This window comes from Podarcis bocagei (genome assembly GCF_964188305.1).
Source record: "Podarcis bocagei genome assembly, chromosome: Z".
NCBI classification, from domain to species: Eukaryota; Metazoa; Chordata; class Lepidosauria; order Squamata; family Lacertidae; genus Podarcis; species Podarcis bocagei.
In genome coordinates, this window is record NC_138140.1 from 48,308,192 (window position 1) to 48,320,844 (window position 12,653).

Below are 12,653 nucleotides of genomic sequence, written 5' to 3' on the forward strand. Positions count from 1 at the left end.
CACATTGAATGCTGATTGCATTCTAATGCACCCGCTGTGCTAATTTTCCACAATACATTTAAAATCTTGTGTTTTACTCTTAAACACCACAGGTAGGGATGTGGCTTGTTTGAAATTCCCGCAGCTGTGATAATTAGTTTTAGTAATCCAAGCCAAATATTCTACCCATTGCCCAACACTACCTCTAGGTAGCAATTCCTTTGTAATCACTTTTCTAAAAGATGTTTGTTCAGTTGTGTTTAATTTTGTGAAACTATTTTTTTTAAAAAAACGGCTTAGGAGGGGGGTTATATGTGTTGCCCCCTTCCCCCAATCATATGTTTCTTTGGAATACATTTCGGCAAGGATGGGCAAATCAGTCATTTTCAATTTCTCCCTGTTTCTCATTTATTCCCAATCTTAAAATAAAGTTTTCCACACCTCCAATTTGCAGTCTCTTTGGGGGCAGGGATTCCTTATGAAAATCCACCAGCATTTTAATGCTGATTTCACCAAATGCTCTCGTTTTTTTAAATGTTATTTTCTTGAATAATATATTTGCCATTTCCGTGCATATATTACCCCAGGTACTTTGGGCTGGAGATAACTGCTTTGGAAAATTTGGAGAAATGCAAATCTAAAAGGATTTTCAAAACTTCTCCCCCTATCACAACTCTGGGTTAATTTGCATTCAAACTCGTCATGTCTTTTATCCACTTAATGTATTTTGAAACTCTGGTGTAGACGCCATATTTGCCCTTTTTCGCACACTCCTCCCCCCAGCTGGTTATCCCTGTTAGGAACCAGGTGCCTTCAATGTCTGCGGTGTAAGGGCCCCCGCTGTCCCCTTGGCATGTATCCTTCTCTTCATCTGAGTAGCCAGCACAGAACATGTTGGGCAAGATGGGGTACCTGGTGCTCCTTAGGCAGGTTGGCCGGTCAATGTATTTCACTTTGAGAACCTGTAGGATGCTAGCCAGCCTTCCTTGGAATGCCAGCTTCCCCCAGCCACTCACAGTGCCGACGCTGTGCTTGAGCAGGCTGTTTGTGAACTCTTTGTCTGCGATGCAAATGGGAACGGCATACTGGTTGAACTCCAGCGGCAAGTCCAGCTCAAGAAGGGCAATGTCATTGTGGTACTTGTTGCTAGCGTTGTAGGTTGGGTGGGGGACCGTTCTGATCACCCGGCGACGCTGTTCAGTGCCGTCATCGATGTTGACGTTATGCTCACCTGATAAAGAGCCAAAGCATCCTTTTAAAGTAATAATAGTAATAATAATAATAATAATAATAATAATAATAATAATAATAATGGAAGTGGGGGCTGATCTATTAGAGCACATAGGGGCACCGCCCCCCGACCTCAGCCAGCCCCCCCATCTGCTTGCCATCATGTTTGATGTCATGGGCTAGTTGGACGCAGAGGAACGGTGGGAGGAACCACAGGTATTTTCCAGACCAAAAGCCTGGACTCAGCTTGGATTGTTCTCTTCCTACCTCCTTGTTTCTGTAAATACCCCTGAGGTTCGCCGTCCCTGCTCTGGCAAAAATGTGGCAAGGAGGAACACAGCACTCACACAAACATTACTCCGTGACTTACCTGCCACAACAGTGTGAGGCACATACTCAAGGCAGTGGGCTGCAGTGACGATCCATCTTTCATTGACGATTGAGCCTCCACAGAATCCTTTCTGCTCTTCGTTGAGGATATAAACCTGCATGCAGAGAAGGCTGGACTAGACCATGGGAAATTTATATAGCCAGCCTGGAGACCCACTCAACTTTGGGCAAGACTCATTTTCAAAGGGAAGGTGAAGGTTGCCTGATAGCAAAGAACAGGACTATGAGGAGGGGGCTTGCAGAACTGTGTGTACAGCACTTCAGTGTGAAAGCATGTCTGTTGTCTACGTTACTGGGACATATGTGCTATGATTTGGGCACCCTGGGAAACAATATCATTGGTCCAATCCAGAAAGGCTATGGAAATTTTACATGCAGAAGTGATTTTGACCATAGCTACATTGTGTGAGTGCCCCTGAACACAGAGAGATGCTTGCCTCTCTTGATAGTTAGCAGGATGTGATCGCTGGCACCCTGCGGAAGGGAAAATACCTACAGTTCTATGTATGTTAGGAATCATGTGAGTTGGGTGGTTGATGTGCATATCAACCAGCTGTTCTACACATTCACTATGCCTCATGGAGAATGTGCCCATGAGAAGGGTACACATTGCCTGGCAAATACGCACACTCTCAAAAAGGACTTGTGGAATGTGCACATCTGAACAGCATTTTGTACATCGTCCATATAATATCTAGTCTCTCCAAGAAACATCTGCTTCTAGTTCAGAGGTGGGCAGTCCCTTGGTCACAGGCCATTATCTGACTTCATGTGACTTGGGGAGATTCACAAAATGTGTCTGGAATTGTCCTTTCTCCCTTGCAAATGTCAACAGTAATTGAATTTCAGACACTCGCTGTCATCTTAAATATAACAAAGAGCTTTGTGTCACCTCAAGGACTAATCCATCTTACTGTGGCCCTAAACTAAGGAGTGGAACAGAGAAAAGGAATGAGTTTGTAGATTTGATGAGTAACTTTTCCTTGATTTCAGCTGTTCTGAGTGGGTGACAGGTTTGTTTCAGAGTGAGAAAGGTTAGCTATAGGAATTGCTTCTCTCCTCCTACATTAGTTAAAGCCCAGTGTTCATTACAGCAGGGATGGCCAACATGGTGCCCTCCAGATGTTGGTGGACTACAATTCCCATCAGCCCCAAGGAAGCATTCCAATGGTGAGGGATGATGGGAGTTGCAGCACAGCAACATCTAGAAGAAACCACACTGGCTACTGCTGCCTTAGAGGAATAAAGTATTTTGTAATTTCCTGATGGCGAACAAGAAGTTGCAAGGTTAGGCACCCCCAGATGACAAAGCAACCATGACAACTACAGTACCTGCCAAGGAATCTCCCCTTTCTTGCTGTCCATGCCACCAACCACTCGAATTCTGGCTCCTATTTTGGAAACAACCTGGGTGGCATTGTCTCCTGACTCCTCCTCAAGGTCATCCGTAGTGTTGGTGAGCAACCAGTCGTCAAATGTATTTGGCATTGAGCGGGTGAGCTTCTTTACTGCCTCTTGAGCTGTGACCTTTCCGCATGGGAAGGGCACTGGGGGAAACAAAATAAGAAGAAGACAACACCCCTGCATCTGGCAGAGGGGACTCTGGCCCACAACAGTATTGCAGACAAATGCCTCTTGCTTAGTAATGACTTACTGGTTTTGACACTGTACTTGGTAGGCAAGAATTAGTTACTTCCGGTAGCTCAGGGCAAAGGTTTCTTTGAGCAGCCTTTTCCATCAAGCAGCCTTCCCCAATCAGATGTGCTCTAGTGGCTGGACGCTGGAGGAGAACCATATGGTAGCCATATGGAAGCCAGGAACTGGGACTCAGAACTGGAGGCTAGGCCAAGTTTTGGAAGGACTGTTTTGGAGGAAGAGGCTTGCAGCCCTATGGAGATTCCGCCTCCCCACACTCCACAAGGGGCTTTGCATGTCCTGTGCTTGGGGAACACAGTGCCTGCAAAGATTTTCTTGCCTAACACTGCCCTATCCCACAGGAAAGGTAGGTGGGTGTAGCTTGGCCAAAATGGCCTTGTGGGTCAAATGGGAAGGTTGGTGGGACAAATCTAGTTTATGCCTTACAGGTTTTAAAATAGAACAGCCACAGCCCACTAGAGGTGATGAAACAGATGAGTGTATGCTCTAGTGTGAAGGTAGCAAGCACTTATTGGACAGCACCCATTCCACCCAATCTTAAATACATCAAATAGAAGGAATGTGCATTTTTTTTTATTTTGGTGGAACATGTGTCCATGACAGGAACAGAGGCCTGAAATACTAAATATGTAGAGTGTGTGGGAGATTTACAGCTCAAAACTTTAATAAAGCTGTAACAAAAAGGAGACTTACCTGTTGGCTCACAGCTCCTCTGATCATCCTGAAGCCTATAGCCAGAAGCACAGGAACAGGATGCTTTCCCTCCTGGGCCATTCTTACAAAACTGTTTGCAACCTCCGTTCTTTGTGGAGCAAGTAGCATCTGATTGCAATGGGGTAAAGGGAATCAAATTTAATCATGGGTTAAGAGCAGAAGAGGGCTGTGGAGGATGGAGAACATGGAGACAATGAGGAAGCCCCATCACTGATCAACATTAAGGGATGGTTCACACAAGAAAACTTACAAAATGACTTCAGCATTTATGTTTCTACTAGGGCCTGCCATTGCTGCTCATGTTGCTCGCCAACCCCACCAAACATCTCACCCCATTGCCAACCACAACCCCTTTTATGCCTTGCCCAAAAGACCCCGACCCCTCCCCTCAAAGCTTGTCCCCAAAGTCCTCCTCCATCCCTTCACAGCTCTCTGGGAAGAGGTTTTGATTGTTAAACCACTCTGACAACTGTAGCTTTGAAGGGTTATAGGGGTTTCCCAACAACTCTCAGCACCCTTAACAGACTACAGCTCCCAGAATTCTTTGGGTGGTAGCCCTGGTTGCTTAAAGTGGTGCCGTACAGCTTTAAAAATGCAGTGCAGATAGGGCCTTTGACACACTACCATATTCGGCAATGGTCGGTTGCTTAACACCCTCTTGATTTATGGCATTGTGCAACAGAGACAGACTCCCGCTTAACATACCTAATTCACAGTTCCTTCCTTCATAACCACCCAGACACCAGCATATGTAGTTACTGATATCATCTTCACACCGACCTCCGTTCAAACAGGGGTTTGAGTCACACTGGTTTCCGTCTTGGAAAAGAAGAAGGAAATGTAATAGGAACTTGCATTATCCAACAGTTACATTGCTATTTACACATCTTTATCATGTACTTTAGAGCATAAGCAAAAAAGACGGGGTGGAGGGGGTGTTAGGGTAGGGGTAGTATCTCTGGTGGGGGGGGGGGCCAAATTGTGCTTCTTCTTCTGGGAACGTTTATCCACCTTCAGTTCCCACCTTGCACTCAGCCTTCACCTGTAGCTCCTAAAAGCTGCCAGCAAGTGGCACCATTAGTGTGTCTCTACTAATTTGAAGCTAGTCAGCCCTCTGTAACATGCAGGGCGACGAACAGTGCTTCTCTACATTATTTCAGAGATGAAGCTGGGAAAGGAAGGCTCAGTATCCTAGAGCCAAGTTGTTGAAGGCTTGTAGACCAGCATAAGAGCCTTGAACCTGGCCTAGGAGCCTATGGGCAGTCAGTACAAATATTTTTGCAAGGCTGCCTGCCCCTATCAGCAGTCTTGCCACTGCATTCTTCACACCAGCTGGAGGTTCCACACCTGTCCCAACACAGCCCCACATAAAGTGCATTGCTGCAATAATCCAGTATCAAGGATTATTATCCCAATCCAAATACAGCAGTAGATCCAGGAAGCTATTTTCTACAAAGCCAGACCATGGGTCTATTTAGCTCGGTGCTGTCCACCCTGCCTTGCAGTTGCTCTCTAGAGTTTCAGACCCACCTGCAGATGTCATGGACTGAACAAGGAACCTTTGGCATGGACTCTACCAACGAGCCATAAAAGGGGAGGGGGTGGGAGAGAGAGATGGGAAATTAACATCTTACAGGTAGGAATTAATGGATTCCCCCAGTTTTCTTCTATTGTTTTTTCCAATATGCTGGTTTCTTTCAGGTTCTGCTCTTCTGCATTCCAGAATGTTAGCGACAGACCTTATGCATGCAACTGTACAGCAGTATGTTAAAAGAGAACACACACCTAGGCCCAGACCGGGGCGGGGGGGGCGGGGCATATAGGCCACTTGGCCCGGGTCTCCGATTCCAAAGGGGGCCTCGGTCAGCATATTTATATACTTATTTATAAGACTTCAGTTATCCCCAGGGTCAAAAGGGCGGGGGGGCAACTTATCTACCTGGCCCGGGCCTCTGCCTGGCTCTGCAAGGCCCTGCACACACACACACACACACACACACACACACACACACACAGAGTGCCCTAAAACTCAGGAGTCAATCATCTTCCATTTACTGGCCCTTTCCATGATTCCAGTTGGAATGAAACTGTTTCATTTTGAGAATAAAGTACTGCAATGCAATTGAAGTTCATTTTTTTAAAAAAAGCCTACTTACCAAGGTATACCTTCCAGAATTCCATCTGCAAGAAATATGGTAAAGCTGAATTCAAATGAAAATGAAAGCAGGAAAGCAAGTAACATATATAAGCCATCTATGTAACATTTGTATAATGATCCAGACCCAGCACCGATTTGTGGGTTCAAATCATGTGCAAGGGTGATGTCAATGCCTTTAACCCATGACTGAGTACATAACAAACTCCTAATCATCTACAGTCGGAAATAATCAGGATAGTACATTCACAGAGAACCCACATCTTATGTTTTTTGCTGTGGAAGTCAGCTTCTATTTTCATTTCAAAAGAAAACCAGGATTCTAGTCCTCTTTGCTGCCAAACTAAGGCATCCTTTAAAGTCTGAGGTGTTGTGCCTACCATAAGTGCAAAAGCTAAACTGGCAGCTAAATATGCTTTTCAGAAGCCAATGAAGGGCTCAAGCCCTTCTCACTCCCTATCCCAGCAAAATAATAATTATGCAAAAAAGTAAAAGTGGCAGAATGTGCAAAATAAGGGGACTCACATACATCTACTTTGTCTGTAGGCCACAAAATTTTCTAAGTACAGAATTTGGATACCTTGGCACAGAATCATAGAGTTCACTGGGATTTACTAAAGAGGTTTGGTAAAGCACACTAAGGCTGCTGTAAATACTTACCTGCTAAAAAGCCCCATTGAACTCAGTGAGATCACACTAGTGGAACCTTTCTCTCTCACACACATTTTGGGAAGGGCTGCTCTTTCTAACTTGCAACAAACTATGGGAGAATTTCTCCTCCTGTTGGGAGAAATTCAGTTAAATAGTTCAACCCGCTCAGAAAAAAATAAAAATTATCTGCCTGTCAGTAGGATGGGGAATTTCACAAGACTCCTTGCAAACAGTTCTAGATTGCATAGCAGGTTCTTTTTTCAATTGCACACCCATGGTGAAGTTCTAGATCTCGCATTCTAAAAACTGGAACTCACCGTTTTCTCATCATTTTCAAATACTTCTCTTGCTTCCTCATAGCTGCATCTTTCTTCCTGGCACTCGCGCTCGAGGTTTCCTTGAACCATTTCTTCCAGCCGCCCAGAATTGTACCTTTTGTAGCGTGGCAAAACGGCATTCGCCTCATCCTGGTTTATAAAAACTTCAAGTTGCAAAGAAGCAACAGGTCAGAGAGCGAAATGAGCAAAAGAATTAACTGGAATAATAACTACCCAGGGTCCCTGGGACAACTGATGGCTTTTGAAAGCCATGGCTGTTTGGATGCTTGGATGTTCTTGAGGTTGAGACTTGCTGGTAAATAGAAAAAGCCAAGAGGTTCACCACTCAAATCTCACCACAGCCACAAATTCACCTGGATGGATGTAGGCAGGACATTATTACAGCCAGTGTGGTGCCATGGGTAGAGTGTTAAACTAAGACCTGGGTTCAAATCCCGACTGAGATGTTGTTTGCAGATGATGCTGTCCTGACAGTGTACTCTGAGGAAGTTTTCCAGAGACTCATCAACTGTTTTGCCCAAGCCTGCCTCAAGTTCGGTCTCACCATCAGCCTGACGAAGACAAGCCTCTTGGGTCAGGACACTGCCAGCACACTAGGCATCAGCATTGGTGATCACACCCTTGAGGTGGTAGACAATTTTGTCTACCTGTCTAACCTTTCCACGGACCCTGAGCTAGACAAGTGGCAAGGCAGCGATGGCAATGGCTCACCTCTCCAAAAGGATATGGGAGAATGTGATGCTAATGACCAATACCAATATGAAGGTCTACCAGGCTTGTGTGGTGAGCACACAGCTTTATAGTCACGGGCAATTTACACCTGCTAGGAGAAACGCCTCAATGCTTTCCATATGTGCTGTGTCAGAAAGATTTGGGGCATCACACGGCAGAAACAAGTACCAGGCAATATGTGTCCACATTCCCAGCATGTTCACACTCTTGTCTCAGCAACATCTATGCTTGCTTGGTCATGTACACAGAATGGAGGATGGAAGGATCCCCAAGGAAGAGCTCTATGGGGAGCTGTCTTCAGGCACCAGGCCTGTTGGCAGACCAACTCTGCATCATAAAGATATTTGCAAACATGACATGAAGGCTGGCTACATCAACCCCACCGTGTGGGAATCCCTTGCAGACACAGTGCCTGGAGACAGACAGTCAGGTTGTGCATCTACAGCAATGACCATAGGAGAAATGGCTGCTGGGACGGCACAGAGAGACGAAAAAACATGATTCATCTGCACCAATGAAACCAGACGCCCCACTGCAATAAAAAATGTCTCTCCCATTTTGGTGTCTATAACTGCAGCAGGCACTGTAACTCTTCAACAGTTTTGACTTTACCCCTGAAGGTGTCCCAAGACAGATGGATGCCAACACCAACAATGCTAGCCTAGCTTACAGGTGTGTTGTAAGGATTACTGAGGCTGAGTGCAGTAAAATGAGGTGGAAGAAGACCAGCCCAACCTAGTTCAGAATGCAGACTGGAGATACAAGTTCAGACTGCTCCTATGTGTCAAAAATGCTCTGCAAGTAGAAAGCGACTCCATCAGGCTGGGAGATTCTAGTGCAGCCACTTTGCTTCAGTCTTGGCCTTCTGGTTGCAGAGAGTTTGCAACACCGGGGAGTGCTGAAAATGCAAACCTGTGACATCCATTCCATGAGTGGAGAAATATTTTCGCCTCAGGGGCTGCATTCCTCATAGGCAACTTTCCAGGGGCCACATGTAAGTGGTGGGTGGAGTCAGAGGAAAAGTGGGTGGAGCAAAATATGTGATTTCCCTTTTTAAAGGGGGATGCATTCAACTGCATTCCTTTCTCCATCTACTCTGACAAGCAAAAGGCATGATTGCAATTCAAGGACACTAGTGGGTGACTAGTGGGGTGCCACAGGGTTCTGTCTTGGGCCCGGTCTTATTCAACATCTTTATCAACGACTTGGATGATGGACTCAAGGGCATCCTGATCAAATTTGCAGATGACACCAAACTGGGAGGGGTGGCTAACGCCCCAGAGGATCACACTTCAAAATGACCTTGACAGACAAAACAAACAAGATGAACTTTAACAGGGAGAAATGTAAAGTATTGCACTTGGACAAAAAAATGAGAGGCACAAATACAAGATGGGGGACACCTGGCTTGAGAGCAGTACATGTGAAAAGGATCTAGGAGTCTTGGTTGACCACAAACTTGACATGAGCCAACAGTGTGACGCGGCAGCTAAAAAAGCCAATGCAATTCTGGGCTGCATCAATAGGAGTATAGCATCTAGATCAAGGGAAGTAATAGTGCCACTGTATTCTGCTCTGGTCAGACCTCACCTGGAGTACTGTGTCCAGTTCTGGGCACCACAATTCAAGAAGGACACTGACAAACTGGAACGTGTCCAGAGGAGGGCAACCAAAATGGTCAAAGGCCTGGAAACAATGCCTTATGAGGAACGGCTGAGGGAGCTGGGCATGTTTAGCCTGGAGAAGAGGAGGTTAAGGGGTGATATGATAGCCATGTTCAAATATATAAAAGGATGTCACATAGAGGAGGGAGAAAGGTTGTTTTCTGCTGCTCCAGAGAAGCGGACACGGAGCAATGGATCCAAACTACAAGAAAGAAGATTCCACCTAAACATTAGGAAGAACTTCCTGACAGTAAGAGCTGTTTGACAGTGGAATTTGCTGCCAAGGAGTGTGGTGGAGTCTCCTACTTTGGAGGTCTTTAAGCAGAGGCTTGACAACCATATGTCAGGAGTGCTCTGATGGTGTTTCCTGCTTGGCAGGGGGTTGGACTCGATGGCCCTTGTGGTCTCTTCCAACTCTATGATTCTATGATTCTATGATTCTATGATTCTATGACACATTCCAGCCAGGCAGAAACACTCAAGTGCAAGGCTGGTGAGCGGTGGAGCCTGGGGAAGAATCTGAGGGCCGAATTGAGAGACACGGGGGGCTGCATTTGCCCCCATCCAGGCCTGAGGCTTATCTATGAGAGAAGTGTTTTCCTTCTTGAAATGGGGTAGATAAAAATGCTACACCTGACCCTCTCACCCCGCCCCCTCCAAATTGGCTGTATAACAGCATTGTCTTCTTAGGTTTACCATATGTCCGGAATTTTCCAGACATAGCCAGTATTCAGCACCTCCACCCCAAAGCAGCATTTGGGCAGAAATCGCTTAAATGTCCAGGAAGGTCCGGCCATGTGGCAGCTATAAAAACACATTTCTGTTGTTGTTGAGATTTCACAAAAAAGCCCGCAACAACGTCTTTGGCAAACCAAAACCAAACCAAAACCCACCAAAGAACTTTGTCAAGAAAAGCTTAACAACTTTTTGAAATATGGCAACCCTGTTTCGGAAACAGAGGGGATGGTTGCACAGATCATAAGCATGATACAAACTATAAAAAAACAGAACTATCACAATCCAAGGCAGTTGGCCATACAGAAATCCTATTGAAGGAGGCTCCCTCAACCCCTGTATTCCCAGCTCTCACTAAGGTAATAATTAAACTCCCAGTTGTGACCTATGACTTATTTGCCAAAGCTAAGGAATGAGCCACACAGCTAGTTATGTGGTCATTCATACCACTGATTTCAGTGGGACAAGTTCAAGCAAGAGCTTAACTTGCCCATCAAAATCCATCAAAAGCCACAAGACTTAAACATGTATAACTCTGGCTGAATTGTGCCTGAAGTATGCAGCTGGATGCACATCCTAAAATGCAGAAAAAGGAAGCTTCAAAGTACATTTTATGCATATATTTTTTACTGTATTCCTAATCTATTCCATAAACAAGGTTTGAATCAGCTGCCAAATTTGAAATAACCACACAAAATAATATTCATTTCTTAAGGTGAACGCCCTGTAAATATCCCAAATTGCATTTTAAATATCTGTTCAGGCTTATATGCCAAATGTGGAAATAATTATATTTATTTTCATTCATCATTATTTGTCTATGCAATGTTTTTTTTTAATTATTATTACAGTATTACATTCCACCTTTCCTCCAAGGAGTTCAAGGTGGCACACATAGTTCTCCCTCTTGTTTTATCTGCACAACAACCCTTTGAGGTAGGTTAGACTGAGATTGAGTGACTGACTCCAAGGTCACCCGGTGAGCTTCACGGCTGGTCAGAGATTTGAACCCTGGTCTCCCAGGTCTTAGTCCAACACTCCAAACACAAAACTGTAGCCTCTGGTTAATTGGAACTGTCATAATTTCTTCTTCCTTGTTTCATCTATTTATATTAATTGTTTTTTCTTCTGCCGGAACCCAGGACTCCAGCTGGTGTAGAACGCAGTGGCCAGACTGCTGAAGAGGGCATCTGATGGATATCATGAGGCACCATTGTTAAAACATTTTCATTGGATGCCCATCTACTACCGAGCCACGTTCAAGTTCCTTTAATAATTTGAAAAGCCCTGAACAGGTAAAGTACCTAAGCGACTACCCGAACCCTTATATCCCAACTTCATCACCAAGATCGTCTGCAGGAATGCAGTCAGTTGTCCTCTGAGACTCAAGAGAGGCTCATTTGGGAAGAGGAAAATCAGCCTTCCTTGTCATCAGCTGAGTCCTGTCGAATACTCTGCCTCTAGTGATTCAACAGGTACCTTCTGTTTCAACGTTTAAATGCCTCCTGAAATTTTTCTTTGGTCACAGGTTTATGAAGGCAGTTAGGAATACATCTTTCTACAACAGTTTGCTGATTTCTGGTTTCAACATATTTTTTTTACATGGTTTTTGTAGCAGGCTTCTTTTTGTACAATTGCAAACAGCTCTGATATTTTTGTAATGAATAGTGGTATATAAATACATATATGTTTTAATAAATACACATCAAAAGAATATACAGTGCAAGTATCATTTTTTAAAAAACGAATGCACATTAAAATTATCAACAAATCAAAGCTACTCATAAAACAGTAGCCAGGCGCTAAATCGTATCTGTCAAAATGTGCACCGAGATATTGTATTTCTTAATTTAACTACACTGTGAACTGAAGGCTATATGAAGCCACCACCACCCCTCAGTTCTTTAAATTAATGAAAGTTGGGTCAACAGATGTTATTCCTCTGGCAACCACATTAAAAAAAGAAAAAGATCCTACACATAAAAAACATTTGACAAGAGTGAAATGTTTCTCCTTCCTTGTAAATTATTGATGACATATCTGCCTCCTGGACCCTGGTCTCATTTCAAGTGACTCATTCTGTTTAAAATGAACCCACCTGCACATTCGCCACGGAGGTGACATCCCAGGAGACAGATGGCCAGCACGAAGAAGCTGTTTGCCATTTTCTTAAAAGCAGTGCATCTGCTTTGCTAACAATGTATTGTGGACTAGGAGCAACCAGTTTAAGGGGTCCAAAGGGCAAGTACATATTTGTTTTGTTTTGGGCTCAGCTTTGAGGTCATCTTCTAAAAGGAAGTCCCTGGGTGGACACCTCCGGAAGTTTCTAAAATGGCTTCCCCTATATTGAAACACCAGTTTCAGCATGGCCATGACATAAAACCTCACAGACAAAGGGCTAGGGTCTCT

General features: G+C 44.6%; 1 protein-coding gene across 1 annotated transcript; it reads right to left on the minus strand.

Annotated features, from left to right (window-relative positions):
* Positions 1-282: 282 nt before the first annotated feature.
* On the minus strand, positions 283-12,497 carry LOC308578556 (coagulation factor IX-like). The gene is made up of 8 exons (XM_081179037.1): positions 12,343-12,497; positions 7,093-7,256; positions 6,126-6,150; positions 4,675-4,788; positions 3,949-4,077; positions 2,932-3,146; positions 1,580-1,694; positions 283-1,210 (listed from the first exon to the last, which is right to left on the minus strand). Exons 1-8 carry the CDS (start codon positions 12,407-12,409, stop codon positions 660-662), a joined length of 1,380 nt encoding a protein of 459 aa, XP_081035163.1. The 5' UTR covers positions 12,410-12,497; the 3' UTR covers positions 283-659.
* Between the last annotated feature and the right edge of the window lie 156 nt (positions 12,498-12,653).

Bases quoted from the DNA above. Each gene is read 5' to 3' on its own strand.
- LOC308578556 (XM_081179037.1), bottom strand. From the start codon at position 12,409: ATGGCAAACAGCTTCTTCGTGCTGGCCATCTGTCTCCTGGGATGTCAC. The intron at 4,078-4,674 runs GTATGTTAAGCG...CATTGCAATCAG, and splicing joins AGGAAGGAACTGTGAATTAG to ATGCTACTTGCTCCACAAAG. The intron at 1,211-1,579 runs GTAAGTCACGGA...GCTCTTTATCAG, and splicing joins GCCTCACACTGTTGTGGCAG to GTGAGCATAACGTCAACATC.